The sequence below is a fragment of the Temnothorax americanus genome, unplaced genomic scaffold, assembly GCF_048541705.1.
Source record: "Temnothorax americanus isolate GAGA-0224 unplaced genomic scaffold, ASM4854170v1 Scaffold18, whole genome shotgun sequence".
NCBI lineage: Eukaryota > Metazoa > Arthropoda > Insecta > Hymenoptera > Formicidae > Temnothorax > Temnothorax americanus.
Genome location: NW_027509318.1, coordinates 1,215,001 through 1,231,923, shown reverse-complemented (window position 1 = coordinate 1,231,923; position 16,923 = coordinate 1,215,001). Strand labels below are relative to the sequence as shown.

Genomic DNA, 16,923 nt, shown 5'->3' with positions numbered 1-16,923 from the left:
CGCGATCCCGTGGCATCGTCTTTCGTTTTTCAGGCCTCATTCTCCTCGCCCCATGCCCCGCGACCGAAAGGGCAAATTGCTTCGATCCTTGTCTCAACTGCCCTGAAACCGCAATTGCCCAAGACCCGACAATTAAACGGCGCGCGGCACGGTGAGACGTGACGGGACGAGACTCACACCCGAGTTGCGTCGTGCATTCAAACGCGGATAAGGATATAGGAACTCACACTTTCAACCTAACGAAACTAACATGTAAAAAAGAAGAAAAGAGAAATTTCATTTTCGAGTGAATCTAAATCGGGAAATGCAGAACAGGCTTTTATATATCTGCATGCCTCTATACTCTTCTAGCATATCTCAAAGCTTTTTGTTCAAAATCCAAGATGTTTTATTTTAAATAGATATGTGGAAATCGCGTGGAAATCTTAAGAACGTGAAGAAAACGCTGAAAAATATTGCCAACGCGAATACAGTCGTCGCTTAGAAATTGAGAGGAGTTCTCGAGGTGCACGCAGAAGAAGGCGAGAACCACGGGTAATAGATCTGCGGGGAGAGAACATAGCGTAGAATCACGACCGATGAGATCATCGAACACGCGATGAACGTGGTAGATTCTATCTAGGTCGGCCCACCGCCCAAATACTAATTGGACACGGCTTTATTTATACCCCGCGATGCGGCCAGCTCCCACATTGCAGTAGCTCACGTGGCGTGCTTTACACGTGACATTCTACCGCCGTCTCTGTTATCCTCCGGCCACTCCGGCCAGTCGATCGGATGGGCGCCAACCATCTCGACCCTCCGTCAGCCAACCGCAACCATTTGGGTATGCGCCCATAGGCGCAGAATCGTTTCGAAAAATTAATCCACGCCGCCCTTATTCCAAACAGATATTTTATTTTTGTAATTTTAGAAGCAAAATTATTTAAGGTGACTGTCTTTTACCTAGAGAGAGAGAGAGAGAGAGAGAGAGAGAGAGAAATAGCCATTTTTTATTTAAAAAATATTTCTATATTTGATTATGCATTATGTTTCTATCATATCCTATATATACATATAATATTAAAGTCAATATCAATTAAAAAAAAAAATATATATATATTAAGTTATTTATTTAGAAATTAGAATAATGGAGTCAATTTACATAAGTTTCTTATATTGCAAAGGTACTTTTATAATAAGACAATAAGAATGTGCAAGATCTTATACACTCTCGTCATAATTAATGCTCAGGACGTGCCTTGAAAGTTCGCATTATTGTTGGGTAAAAATTGTTGTTCAGGATACAAAAGCTTAGCGCAAAGTACTTACGGTTAGGAGTTGAATGCGACTTCTTCGGGGACTTTCGTAAGTCGTATTGTTTATGCAGCGTCGCGGTCTAATGTGGATAACCCTCATTTCACATGGCAAGAATAGAAAACTAAATTAATTTCAGACTTGAATTGTGTATGCTCGTGCGTATGCTTTCGGATACATAGCGTTCGAACATTGTAAAGCGCTTAAAAAAAGTTATAAAAGGTTAAAAAAGAAAAAAATCTACCATCGCGGATTTGTGCGAGCTCAGGCAAAATAATAACCGGCGGAAAAATAATACGGCGGTATAATGGCACGGAAGTGCACGCGCTGGCCGGTCCAGGGACAGAAGCGAGACAGGGGGACGTTGTCTTTACACTTTGCAATTCTGTTCTCGCGGAGGAGAAAGAGAGGAGGATTGCCGTCGAGGCGAGATTTGCGGTTGGTTTCGCGACAATAGCAAAAGGATATACCTAACGCTATGCGGAGTACTTGAAAGTTATATTGCACCTATACGGTCTAGGCCCCTATAAACGCCGGTCGTGCTGAGAAGCGCCGAGCGCATTAACTCTGTGGAATTTTCATTTGAAATCCTTGCCACGAGACTGACCGACGTACATTCCGCGCGCCCGCCGTCATTAAATCGCGTCTCTTACAATTAGAGATCCGTTAACATTCGGCAATCTTAATCGCGAAGACGTTTTGATCGTGGACGCGTGCATGATTACATTTTGTCAAAAGTTTCGAACACAAATTTTCTACATTTTTTTAACTATTCAAGATAATTATACGTGTATCTTTATAGCGTACAGATTTTGTAATGATTATTAACTTTTCCTCATTTTGATTTGATTTTAAGATCCAAAACCCTTTTGATATTATGTATTTCAATTGATGGGAAATACTGATTGAGACGGGAGGATTGATCGCGACAGATCGCTCGTTAGACGGTGTGCAAAGTACGGTCGCGTGGACATACGCTTTCGGGCACGCATGCGAGGCGTAACGCGTGTCTGTGTATTCGCCGCTCACAGCCTGCTGTCGGCAGGGGTCCATCGAGATGGGCAACTCGTAGGATCAACTCGTGTTGATCCTTTGATATCTGTCTTTCGTTTCACAAATTTGTAACAGATAAGAAATTATGACGTTTTCAAATAGACTTTTTTTTACACAAAATTTAACTTGCGCTACAGCATGTCAATAATACTTGATGCTAAGAGTTAAAAAATTATCTTCTTTGCCGAAGGAAAATCTTTGACACCTACTTATCAAACATCATATAGTCTAAGAATATATTTACTCGATGATATTAAACATATTGATTAAACCTGCATCGATTAAAGTTCCTAAGTCTACCAAGATTTAAGGTTCCTTATTGCAGTCTGTCGTCCCTATATACATGCATGGAAGATGAACATATAAATTATGTTTCCTAGCAGAGATATTCGGCATGGTCATCTCGCGTTCACCATTCGGGTTTTCATCGCGAGAACATCGAGCATCGAGCGACGTGCGGGTTTAATTATAGCCGGCGCGGTAGCGCCGGAACTAAGTGTTCCGATTTCTCCTTATCGCTCGCATTAATCTACGGTCCATCGGCGCGCGATCGAGAGCAATCGTTCTCTCGTGTATTTGTTTCAATACGGAGGAACGCGGCTGCCTGGCCGCGGCAGGAACGCGGCGCGGTCGGCGTCCTTTTTCTGCCAAGGAGCCGGAGGTGCAAGTCGGCAGATTTTATCGCACAGGACATTCCTGTGCGCGGTACGTCCGTACGTCCGTCTGTCCATCTGTCCTTAACTCCGTTTTGTATTTCGCTTTCCGCGGTGTATGCACCGGCGAGACAGTCAGGGCGAGGTCGCCTATGATTATGCGGAGTTCGTACTCGTATTCTTCTACTGTCATAATTATGTTTAATTAATTATAGTGCGATAAATTTTGCCGTATTTCTATTTTCTCCGAGGAATTTCTTTGCATGATTATTACATATAATAGCAGTAGAGACGATCCAAGAATCTGGTCAGTGACAGTTGTTAAGATGTTTAATTGTTGATTTTTATTACAACTTTCATGATCTGCTGACATGATTATTATACAATAATTTAGGCATTATTTCATGTGTTATTTAGTTTTAATATAATTAAAAATTCAAAAAATAAAATAATAGATTAGTCAGATTGATTGCCGAAAGTTAAAAGTATCTACGTTCTGTCGCGAAACCGGTTACCTCCTCGATCTTACAACGCGGCGGAATCTTCCGCTTAAATTTGTTACGCTGAACGATAGAGGCGTCGTTTCTTCGAATACGTCTTATCAAGAAGATTCCGTGAAGTATATTACACGAATAATGTCATTATTGTAGAATTAAGATTGATTTTCGGACTAGTTCCGCGTGTAAGTATTGCGTTTTTACGATTGTCCTACATGGACACATCGAAGGCGTAACGAGTGTCAGTGAACGAAACGTTGTCGAAAATGGAGGCCGGAAAACATAATAATTCGGACGCCCGGGTTAGGGTAATGATGATTACCGGGCACTCAGCTTCGCCCGGATTAATTTAACAGTGCCGCGCTGTGCTCGTTGTCCTGCCACGCACGGCAGCTCGGCATGCAAGTCCGAAACGCTGCCGTTCATTAGGCCTCCGTGCCGCTTTCCAATTCGGGCCGCGATGCGTTAAGAGACCCGATGAGCGAAGCGTTCCTCTTCGCTTGTTTTCGGCGCGTGCACTATGCGACATCGCTTATCATCGCGACACATTTCGGATGTACATAAGAATTAACACGGAACTAAAGGCTATCAAATATATAAAATAATAATTAGAAAAATATGCCTTCTCAAAAATGTTTGTCAATTTTCTCAAATTATATATCTATCTCTTTGATGTATTCTTGTTATTTATATAGAAACATCGGCTTTAGTTTGCTTGCATTGAAAGTTCAAGATTATTTTACATCTTGTTGTGAAAAAAAAAAAAAATTTCTGTTGTTAAGATCAAAGAGCATCGGTGATTAACACTGTTACTACTTTTGTTCTGATTTGAATAATGCCACAAAGAAGCTGAGTCACACTCTGTCGCATCATACTTTATATTACTGATTCGAAATTAAAGGAAACAAGCAAACTGCATCAACGTCGTGCTCGGTCGACCCACCTTCTAGCATTCTCTCGGCGAAGCAACGGAACGATAAGCGTCGTCGAAGCCGGGCGATAACGCGGAATCGCCGAGCGGTAAAGTACGTTGCTGAGTTGCCCGGCTCAAACTTTTCCACCGTCGTAAGAATTCCGCCACCTTCGGGCGGCCCGGCAAAAGTTTTCGCCTAAATTCCCGCGGGTGTCGTGTGTGTGTGTGTGTGTTTGTGCGAAGGAGAGAGCAAAAAGGGAGGTAGGGGGATCGCCACACTGTTCTGCAACCACCGCTTGCCGCCCTGTCATCCCCGTTCCTCCGTAAGGAACCGCGTCGCTACTAACACACCCCCGATAACATGGACGCCGTGGCACATGGGGGATACCTCCGCTGCGAGATTCGAATGAGGAATATCGATACATCGGTGTCGAAGAATAATGGAATTTAGATTAAACAGAGTGCCACACACAGAAAATATGTATGAGATGTGGAGGGTATAATTGAAGACTTTGAAATTATAAAGAAGGAATTTTAAGACTTATATTTTAAAGAGACGCAAGAAAATATTAATTTTGAGATTAAAGAAATGGCAGAGTGTTTACGGATATAAACCTAATTTATATTGCTAAGAGAGCTAAGATCTTGTATATAATTTTTTATATAAAATCTTTATATACAAGTCTTTATTTATATACTTGTCATCTCTGAAAAAACATAATAATTTCAATAGATTCATTTAACCGTTCAATTCAATGTAAATTCATATTTATCACGTTGCAATCGGTTTGATTCTTCCCCGCAGTATCTATATTTCCGACTTACATTACCGCGAGAATCGCGCTCTTATAATTCAGCGAGCGCATTTCAAGTACCGGCGCGAATCTGCGATGATATCAGCAATTTGCGCCCGCCTGTGTGCTCGCATTACCCCATTAATCTTTTTTTTATCGCGCATTTCCGACAAGGACGCGTCGCGGCTCCCCTCGAAAATTAATAATTCCCAAAAGCTAATCCCGCGGTGGCGAGCAAAATTTCTGCGTGAGATTCCTGTAGGTTTCCTTTTCCACCTCGCACCCTTCCGCCCCGCGATCCAACGAGATCCCGTGTGAATCGGTGTGCGCGAACACGGTCGCACACAGGCGCGAACTTGGTGTCGACGTGCGCGCAAATGTGCGTGCTCTCGCGCGGCATTCAGGTGAGAAAACTCCCTGGAGAAATAACCGAGTTGTATGTAATGCACGCCGAGGCATTGTAAGGGGGTGTAAAAGGCGGACCTGGTGGGGAAAAGAAGGAAAGTGAGACGCAAAAGAGAAGGAGAAAGAGGAAGAGGAAGAAGAAGAAGAAAAAGAGGAAAAGAAGTAGAAGAGGGCGTCGGTCTTCCAGGTGCAAAATACGCGTCGCCTCTTTCCGCCCTCCCGAATCCTCTCAACGCTTCCCTCCTCTCTTCGACTTTCCAACAACGTGTATTTATTATTTTATTAGCATCGAGCGCGGAAGCTATGAAAGACCGAAGGCCTGAGCGGAAGGAAGAGGGCGTGAAGCACAAGTGTTAATTCTCTAAGAGGTGCAATGAGTGTGTCTAATGACCCTTTCTCTTCGAACGACGAAGCATGAACGAAGGGTTTGATGAGAAACATTGGCAATTTGTTAATTTTATGTTTTTAACTATCATTTTAATTTAAATAATTTTTTCATGCCAATAGTAATGTTTTATATAGAATTTGTGTAGCGTGGTAAAGCGAAAGTAAAATTGTAACCAAAATTATAAAAAAATTATTCGTAGATCTTATTTAAAAATAGAAAATAAATTTGTTACAGCAATTAATCTTCTATATAACAGAAGATATAAAATATTTCTCCTTTGTATTTCTCAAAAGCATGTTCGTCGGACGAGTAACGCTGCAGTGGTGATGTCTTACACTGCGAAGAGCAATCGATTCTACCATCAGTCGATAAAGCTTTAGAATCTGAGGATAACTATTATTTTATTTATAAATTAAATTATGATAGAAATAACAACTGAATATGAAATAACAATTAGTATATGAAAAGCATCGAAAAGTACATAATATTTAAAATATGTCATGCAAAATGCAGGTAGAGATGGAGAACACATAGAAACAATTGCCATTAAAATTTTAAAAATTAACGATAAACATATTATTTAATTATATTTTCCAATATATTTTTGCTTGTTTTTTAATTCTTTCCTAAAAATAAATACGACGTCTCTCAACGTCTAACTCAAATATTTAAGACTGTCAAAACTGATGCCCAACAGCAGATACCGGCAGCATTTATAATTGTGCAAGAGCAGATAGTATACATAAAAAGTTCAAAATTTCTTGACAAGAAAAAAGCTGATATTAAAAGGCTCGTGAGTATCTCGGTTAAAAATGCTCGCGGAAGTTCAAGTGAAAAGTTTAAATGTGAGATAATATGCCCGTCGGGGGCGACGACCTGGGTCGCATTTTAGATTCGGCCGATCGCCGGCGCGGCTATGTATATACGCGCGCGTGTGAAACTTCCGAAGTTTATTAAATAATAAGCGAGTTAAACCGACGCGGCGTTGCCCGTAGAGGCAGACATTTAAAGTGCCCGTCCGTGTCCACGTCCGTCCGTGTTAATTATCTAACCGGGCATCACGCCGGTGGACAGGCGGCGAATCGCGAATCTCGTCTCTGAACGAGCGGACGAAATTAACCGGCGCGATCATCGCCGCGCGCGATATGCATCGATCGATATATTATATCCGTTCGCGTCCGCGCGACTGACACAATTTCCATTCTGCGACGCTGTCAATTAGCGGAGCCGTACCGCGGATGGCGCGGATTCGGCAAGGCGCACACCGCGATTCATCGACGCCGTCGATTTGTTATTTTCATACATTTTCGTACGAGACCATTTTCAAGCGACAGCATGTCACTCACACGCACCAAACACAAAAGTCGTGGAAGATTTGGAGCACTTATGTAATAATACCGAAATATATTCGTGTTCGATAATTATATCTTAATTTGACTAGCAATCCAATCCAGTTAATCTTACAATTAGATGAAATTTATACCTTTAAGAAAATTTTGTCTCGGGAGGATGGGGAGAGATATAATTGTCAACATATCTAATGTTGTAAATTCGAAAGTAATTAAATAACAATATTCAATTAAGTTTTGGTGAAGGCATAAAGTTAAAATTCTCTCTTAAATTCGTCAAAACTAAATATCCAAATGTAACTTGGAATATTGTAATTACGATCACTAATTATTATATTACAATCGTTAAATTACAAGAATGATGAAATTGCAGCTCTCATTACTTATTCCGACTTCTTAAGGATACCGAGCCAAAGATATAGGCTATGCTCCTGCCGAATAATGGATGATGAACTTTGAAGCTTCCTTGGGGTCGAAAGACGGACGCGGGTTAAATTTTCAACGTGTCAACACTGAGGCTGTTACGATCCGAGGTTGATGTTGGCGAGTGCCAGCGAAAGCACTGAACCTCGGCGCAGTCTCGATTAATGCGAAAACGCAAGAGAAATTATGATATTCATTTGCGTTACGCAAGTGCTATCGTTCCAAAATCCCGCATGATTAAAAAGGGCTCCATTGACTGATTACGAATTAATTACGATTGACTAATTGCAATTTAACGTTAGCAGTCCCATTAATCGATTCGTTGTGTAATTCATTTACTCAATTGAATTATTAATTATTTATCTCATTTCGGACTTTCAATAATTGATCGGCTAACAAAACAAGTAAAATCGCAATTATTTGTCCGGTTGCTGTTATTAAAATACCCAGCTTAATTTGAGCAACGTTGATTATATACATTATAAAGACATCATTGCCATTAATAAAACATGTGTACATCTACCAGATTCTCTTTATTGATGAAATGTCTGTGTTATAATTATCTTTATCTACTTAATATATCCATTATACTCATTTCTATAGAAAGTTTGATGTAAAAAATTTATATATGTAGCTATTCGTCAACATTAAATCCGAAAAAGATTTTCTGGAAGATTTTTTATTTGGTATCGCATACAGATAAAGCGACGGTGGCAGATGATACTCGATCTCAATAAACGAAAACTCGTGCGATCGTCCGAACTTAATCCGTTTTCGAGCCCGATTCTCTTCCGCTGGAGATAAACATCTGAAATGAATTCGGGAGGTCGCGGGGGTGGCAAGCCGGCGATCGGGAGGGTTGTAGATGGCTAAATTAAGAGCACACAGGAAAGAAGGGAGGTGTGGCCTCGGGCGAAGCCCGAAACGAGAGAAACGAGTCGAACGCCCGTAATGCGAGGCGCTTAAAGTTGCAATGGGTCTCCAGAGTATAGAGGGTGGGAGGGTGGGTTACGGAGATGGGCGTAGGAGAAGGGTGGGATGAGTGGGATCGAGTGACTGACTGACTGGAACCGAAAAGAGATGCGACCCGCCTAAGAGATTGGGATCTCTGTGAATCCGAGAATGCCCGTCGGGACAGAGAGCCCGAACTTGTCCACGACGGCCTCTTACTGATGTTGGGTGACTCTCTCTCTCTCTCTCTCTCTCTCTCTCTCTCTCTCTCTCCCCCTTCTCGTCGTGATAAGCAGTCCTTAGAAGTGCGGCCGCGAAGGGTTGAAACAACTTCGTTTTAATTCAAGACGATCCTGAGCGAGTTTTGACTTTGTAAGATTATCCTCTTTTCGAAGCAGCTTTATTACTTCTTCCACTGGGCTTTCAATTCGCGGGTTGCCGCGTATATATATAATATCGAAATTGAAGTGTTTAATATATAACTTTATAATTTTATACTGACAAACGTATCAAGATAATGAAGTTCTTATTTCTGTAATTACTGTAACTATCGAATGTATAAATCTGTAAATCGAATTAAAGCAGCATATTGTAAGAATCGGTATTTCTCTCATTTTGACATAATTACTTAAATAAACCATACAAAACTTCATGCGCGGCTTGCGGCTTTTCAAAAACTAGTGAGCCGATAAATTATTTTCTTATGCTATTTTGCATTTTTTAAAGCATGTTCAGCGACTGCTGTGAGCTAGTAGTTCTCAACGAGTCTTGGCGGCCGTTATTGTCGTTGGCGAAGTACTATTTTCATTTCAGATGTAGCGGAAAATGAAGGAGAAAGAGAATAGAGAGCTAACTTGAAGGGTTAATTAAGTGTTTGCTCGTCCGACAAGCTCGGCTTGCGCATCTCTAAGTACAAACTACTACTGCCACACGAACGAATGGCAGCGTCTGGTAACCGCCATTAAATCTAGCCCTTTCATACTGCATACAGCAGCGCCTGCTATACATTCCCTTTGTGTGCTGTGCGAACTTATCCCGATTTAAACCTCCAATGTAAGAGAAAGCGCCATGAAGAGGAAAAAGGTAATACGCGGCCGCAACAATTTGCGAGAATTACTTTGTAAGTAGCGTTTACATCTAATTTGCCGTTAGTCTTGGGTGGTCTCGCGAATTAGCGTATTATTTATATTACTGCCTCACTGCCTGTGATAAATCTAAGAAAAGACGGACGCGAGGTCCGTTTCAGAAAACGAATGTACGGTATCACCTATAAACTTTTTGCAAACAAATAAATATGTCATCAATTAAACTAGAATAATAGAAATAATTAGGCACACATTGTATAAATCGTTCATGTTTTCCAAATTTTCGAGTAGTGTCGCACAGTAGCACACGCGAGTCCTTTCACTAGCGTTTACAGTCAACGAGCTTTATCGGATGAAGTTTCCCGATGAAAGCTGCGACGCTTCAATCAGTTTCGAGGAAGCGAACGATCGCATGAATTCTGTGGCAAAATGAACGCTGGTGCATCAATAGATCTTGAAACATGCTTGATGTCACAGAGAGATAGAGAAATAGAGATAGAGAGAGAGAAAGAGAGAGGGGAGGGAAGCGGCCAAGCTCTTTGGTGGACGTATCGCAGAACGGAAGCTGGCACTAAAGGGACACATTTACGTCTTCCCAGGAGTGCGTTAGCTAGCTGGCTAGCCGTCGACCAAGCTGGCCGACCGACCAACCGACCCCAACCCCCGTCGGCGGCCTCCCTTTCGCCAAGCCCGACGTCAACCAGGGCCGGTCAACCTCGCCAATTCGTCTCAAACTCAAGCACGATCCCTCTGTTAGTCCGTGCTAATCGAATCACCGCGTATATAAGCGTATGTCAAATTCGCGGAAACTCTGTTAACCATTAGGAAAGCGGTAATCCACCAATTATTGTGCAGTCATCGGGGAGCTGGACGGTTGGGTGAACCGGACGTCGAGAAGTCTCGCAAATTTCCGACGAAGTAATGATCGGCGTTTCCGCCAAATTTTCTCGCTGACAGATCGTACGTTCCTTGGTGATATTAGCTTGGAATTGGAAGATACACCTATCTCTGACAGTTAAAATAAAAAATATATAGGATGATGAAACTTTCACGTGATATGACTCTACAAATATATCACATATTGTTGCACGAGTTCAGACTATTATCAGAATTTGCAAAGTAAAATATTTGAAACAGAATAAAAAGTTATTCCTGCATTAATTGTAATTATTCCAAGTTTTAATTTATGTTTATGTAAATGTTGTAAGAAAGAGGTATATGTATGCATTATCCTTAAGCCGTTTCCTTCGTGATTGATAAAAAATATCGTAATGATGATCGCTTTTGAATTTAGCGAAAGATCTCCTAGTGTGTCTGTGGTCCTCACGGATTTATCTACTGAGAACTAGTCTACGCTACGGAGCCGACGAGAGATTAGTCAACTTAAGTCGGCTCAATCCTTCCGTCCCTCACCAAAGCTTTGGCTGTTACAAGGTAATCGAATTACAGAGAGCATATGTCGAATGCATGGAAACCATTGTACCCGTGACTCACGCGCCGAGAAGGTATGAGAGCATTATCTATTCGCCACTAAGCTGCGAGGAAACCCGATTTCTCTCATCCAGAATTTCGTATTAGCACATCATCTACGTTTTGCATTGAAAATACTATATATACAAAACATGCGATAAACAAAGAGTATAATAAACATTTCCGACGATTCGAGAAAAAATTAAATTTGCGCATTAACTTTCTCAAATCGTTATAAAACAGGGTCAAGCCATCGTCGAAGCTTTCAATCTTGCTTGAAATATTCGCAAAGAGAATTGGATATACTGAAAACACTTCGACCTAAATGCATCGACGTTGTTTCGAGGCAACTCTCGGGCCCTTCGAGCATAAAAGCGATGGTTCCTCTCTGAGGTCAATTCTACTTTGTATACTTATCCCTTCGACGTCGAAGCGGAAATCTCCTCCGTTCGAGACATCGTTCGAACACCGTAATTCAAAGTTTCTCGTAAAGTCTCCTTAAATCCTTCCATCTCAAACCTACTGTGCCATTTGAGAACCTTATCCACCTTTACGAATTTCCTGCCAGTCAAAACGAGCAATCTCTAACGCGAAGGGTAGCAACCCCTTTTTATCGCATGATAGGACGCCTATTAGGGTCTACGGATCACCGAGTATTCGTCTTTATACGGATCTAGGCGACCCTAAAACGCGATCGATCGTTTTCAAACGGAAAGATAATTAAAATTGGAAGTTCTAATTAGGATGAGTGCCAAATTAAAAAAGTCTTGCTTGTCAAAATATGACACAACACGTATGTGATCTGTTTGAGACACATTGAGTGACATATGACTCACCGCTGTCGAGACTGTTCTGATTTTCTAGATCTGGACCTTGGACGGAAGTTGACCTGCCATCCTGCAGATAATCTGAAACAAAAAACACGTTGCGATTAGTACAAGATCTTTTTTATTATTATATCCAACTTTCTTAATTAATTTAAATTACAAAAAATTATGTATATGATGGAAAAAAATTGCCTTGGAGATCTATCAAATTCTGTTTTTGAGAAATCACGACGTCCTCGATTTGAGAAGTTTCAAATCTCCAGGAAACTCGCGTTTAAGAATTAAGATTCGGATTTGACGTATAAGGTGTCTTCGCGGACGGTTACATCATTCTCGCTGCGTATCGCCTGTCCCGTCTAGCCCGGCCGCGGCGTGGCGCCGAGATCCGCGCGGCAGTAACTCGCCGGGCCCTTAATACTTAGGGATTCCGCATTGAAATTTCATGGGATTTCAGGCGATCGAGCGGAACGAGCTCGGAGATACGCCGCGCGCGGCCTATGCCTGGCGCCGCAGATGATGCCGCTTGCGCGCGGACGCGAATAATACGGGAAAGGGTGGAAAAGAGCGGCGCGCGGTGATCTCACGGGAGCCATACCCCGGTGATATTGGCTCCCACAGCCCATTCCTGTGCATAGGAGACCGAACCGCCTTGGACCAACATATCCACACGTGCGGGCACACACAAATACACATAGGTACGTGGGAGGAAGACCGGCCAAAATTCAAATTTCCCATCGGGATACGCGCGACTTTAAGCACAACTTGCGGGGAAACAACCGCGGCGGTCAAAGCGCGCGAGTTCGCTTCGATAATCGAACTTTACGGCATCCGCCTCAATACAATGGAAAAAAATTACTCCGCGTGTCTTCACGATACCGCTGATGATAGTGAGGTGCGCTTTATATATACCAGCCTGTCGACATGGTTTATTAACGAGCGTGAGATAAAATATTCGCGTATTCACGGCTTTTCTACGTTTTTTGTATATCGGAAAATCATTTTTTATTTAGACTCCGTAATGTTGAGTGAGCTTGACACAAGTTGATTGTGGGAGATTGTAACAAATTCTACAAAGAACTTTTCCGATGTCAATATGAGATTTTAGTTCAGAGTAGCATATCTTGTATATAATCGTTGTGAGAATTTAAGCGTCATGGACCCTGGTCTCAAGATTATATATATATATATATTCCTTGACTATTCGAATAAAAAAAAATTATAGTTACAGAAAATGTAGACAGCGGAGAGAAACACCGCGCGTATTTTTCTCATCAGTGAGAGACACAGTTATATCGCGTTGAGAGTCAACAGCTGAATCTCCTAAAGACACTTGCGAGTCGCAAGCCTTAGTTAATTCCTCTTTCGCGCTGTTTCCGACAACGCGAATACCTCACTGATAAGACGATACCGAGGAACCGCGGCGGAATAAAACGTTAAGACCGCAGTGGAACGAAAAGCCGCGGCACTCAAGCTGCTGGAATTATCATCGCTCGTAAGTCACGGCGCGAACATTGCAGCTGCAACTGCGGCGCAGCGGCGCGGCGCGCGCGGTTCGCGGCGCTTCGGGGACGAGATAACTCGTATAAATAACCCGGAAGTCCGCGGTGCACAATAGTCCCTTTTTTTTACGAGTATGACTTTTGGGAGTTCCAAGGCTGCACGCTTGGGACGCCGCGTTGGTAATCAGTTCGTCGTTGTTACCGAAATGCACTGAGCGAGTCAGAAAAAAAGAGAGAAAATGAAAAAGAGGAAGAAAGAAGCCTCCTCCTCCTCTCTCTCACTCTCTCCTCTCTATTCACTTTTAGGCACACAATCGCGAATTTTTGCGGCGTCCTAGATTGTACATCGAATATTTAATTCGCGCCGCGAACCACACGGGAAACCGCGTTGGGCTCTCCCGTTCCCAAAATTGTTCCGGTATCACCGTCATCCGATACCTAAATCGAACCATTACGTCCGGCATTCCGCGCGGCGAGAATGTTATCGAGTGACACGCGCGTGTTGCGGACGTAAAATCGTAATATTCTTGTATCATTGTCGCGCGGCGTTTCAGTTGGCGCGTATGTACAGGACGCAACAAATAAATTTGCCAATTAAAAAACGAATTCGCCGCGCGACGACGTGGCCCCGAGACGCGGCACGAAATATAAAATAAAAATTTCAGGTGGGGTATAAAAGTTTTTTTGTGAAAAAACAAACTTCGCGAGACTCCGCTCTACGTGAAGCGGGACACGGGAAATTGGGAAAAAAATACACGGAGATTTTCCTTCAGCGAGAAATAATCATTGTCGTTCTCTTTTTCAGGAAAAGGGTGAAAACGTGAAAATGCAGGGTAACTGCGTTGCACGCTAATTTCTAGTTGTCACGTATTTATTATTTTATTATCCTTAGATGCAAAATTAATCTCACCGCTTTTATGTTTAAAGCATGGCAACGTATGCATTTTTGCGTTTTTCGCGAATTCCCGTTGTGCGGAACCGTATGCGCGTACGTGTTGTGATACACCAACACTGTGCGCGGAATATAAAAATTCTTTTAACATGGGTAACGGGCTTTTCAACGTGATTCTCTTCGCGGGAGGCAATAATTTAATTTGTAAAAAAAAAAATGCGACCGCAATTTCTATGTATGTACGATGCGACATACATTAAACGCGCCGTCGGTCAAATATTACGCGTAAATACTGGAGATCGATTGTGCACCGCGACGTCCAGCATCATTTTTCACGCGCTCGCGCACGGCTGTCGTCATTGTGTACATACGCGCGTGTACATGCATACGTACACATATATGCGTATGTATATGAATTTTGGGAATTCGACGGACGGCGAGCAAAGCTGTTGGGAACCGGTTTTGGTTTTGTATTAGCATGTAACTCCGGCAGGAGTTGAAGTTGCGATGGCTTGTGGGTGGTCGGGCGGCGGCAAGGAGGGTAATTACCTCCTTGGGGAGCGCCCTCTCCACGGCGTAGCCCGGTATAGCCCCAGCACGGGTACAGAGGCTTCCCACTGCTCCCAGTGGTCCCGCGGGATCGCGCCAGTGGCTCTCACGGTCGCGGTTCTCATTTCATCGGAATTGGAACCCGCTCGGAGGACAGCGAGGAAAAAAGATGCTTGTGACGCTTGAATGGAGTGTATATTCGAATGTATTCTGTACATAGCTAGCATAAAAAATAAAATACTAAAGATACTTAGAGATACTAACGGCGATGCATCGTTACTCGAGTAGTGATTCTGTTTTCGACATTCATATTTCGGATAGTATATGCTTCGAAAGCAAACATCTCTATCGAGAGCTATTTTTGAATCTGTGCTTCGCGATTGTAATACTCTAGAAATTAAAAGTAAAAATAATTTGTTAGGTGCGTCGTCGTTTTATTATTATAACGCTGCGTTATCGTTTTACGTAATTTAAATCGAGCCCCGCGTCCCATAAGGCGTTATAATGACAGCCCAATTAAGCGTCGCCGACCCCTGGATTGGGAGAGCAAAAGCGCCACGTGACAATGCAAATTATTATGGTAAGCTGACCCTATAATTTATATTTGCCTCATTAATGAGATATGCTTAATTCTATCATCGCGTGAATCGTGAATATGCCTTATCATATATATTGTTACTATTTTCCTCGTTAAGATCTCTTTTCACGATAGATCATACAAATGTAACAGAGGGAATGTAAATAACCGATGATATATGATTAACGAAAAATTTGAGACTGTCCTCTTTATGAAAAATGTATATAAGTATTATTATATATATATATATATATAGTCACTAAATATATTTAAAAAATAAGAAGTTATAAAAAAATCGAGATATAATAAAAATAAAATATAAAAATATAACATATAAATTTAAAAAGAAGGCACATAATTTTTACATGGCTTATTTAAGCAAAAATATCAAGATTCAGATATCAGTATTTAGAATGTTTGTCATTAAAATTGGCCTTTATCTGACTGGGCAAGACACGACGAATCAAAACCTATATTTTTCGGGGCACTTCAATTCGGCCGGTACTCAAATTCGAAGCGTCCGGATGGCTGATACGTTTTTAATTGGCCGTCTCGGCCCGATATCATCGACGCCACCACCGAAACCGCCGACGGAATAAAACGCGAGTGTGCGGTCCCTTCTCGCTGGAAAATGGAATTGCAGTTGCCGCATCGCCGCCGACTTTTGAACCGGCTAATTCAGCCGGAAATAATAGACACCGTCGGCGTACTCGTATCCGTAAGCTAATTTCGACTATTGGTGTGGTATAATGACCGCGCGTGAAATGAGCTTTCATAATTCGTGACTACCTGGTCCAAAATGTACACGCGATGAAGACGCACAAAGTGCCCCCGTTAAAAAATAGATGCAAACATATACGATTGCGTTTAAAAAAAGAAGAATATTAACTGTTCTAATCGTAAAATCGATCGTTGTAGACAAATCGGCTGCAAGATTTTACGCAAACGATTATATACATCGATCACTTACAATCAGTAGAATTCCTGTTTGGATCGCTTAATGATTGAAGGCGACGGAGGTAAGCGGTATCGCGGACACCCGGTACAGTGTCATCGGCACATGCCACTGTTAAGGGCAGGTCCGTCCCCGGGGAGCGTCACAAACAATAGCAATGGGCTAGTCGGTGCCACCCTACGACCACCCTACGGCAGTATCCTTCGACCTTCCCAAAGCCCTAACACCGGGACTCGGTGGCTAAGATAGCGACGAGAAGAGGAGAGAGAGAAAGACGAATGGGGGCGGAGGGGGACGGAAAAGAAGACTATACCTCGGGGAAAACTTTAATTTCTTTCTGAGAAAGA

At 42.3% G+C, this 16,923-nt stretch overlaps 1 protein-coding gene across 2 annotated transcripts in view; it reads right to left on the bottom strand.

Annotated features, from left to right (window-relative positions):
• L (zinc finger protein Lobe) overlaps positions 1-16,923 on the bottom strand; it is a 76,461-nt gene that overhangs the window by 40,974 nt on the left and 18,564 nt on the right. For both annotated transcript variants that reach the window (XM_077403821.1, XM_077403822.1), the window contains exon 4: positions 12,114-12,185. In XM_077403821.1, coding sequence (XP_077259947.1) covers positions 12,114-12,185 — 72 coding nt within the window. The remainder of the gene's footprint in view (positions 1-12,113; positions 12,186-16,923) is intronic.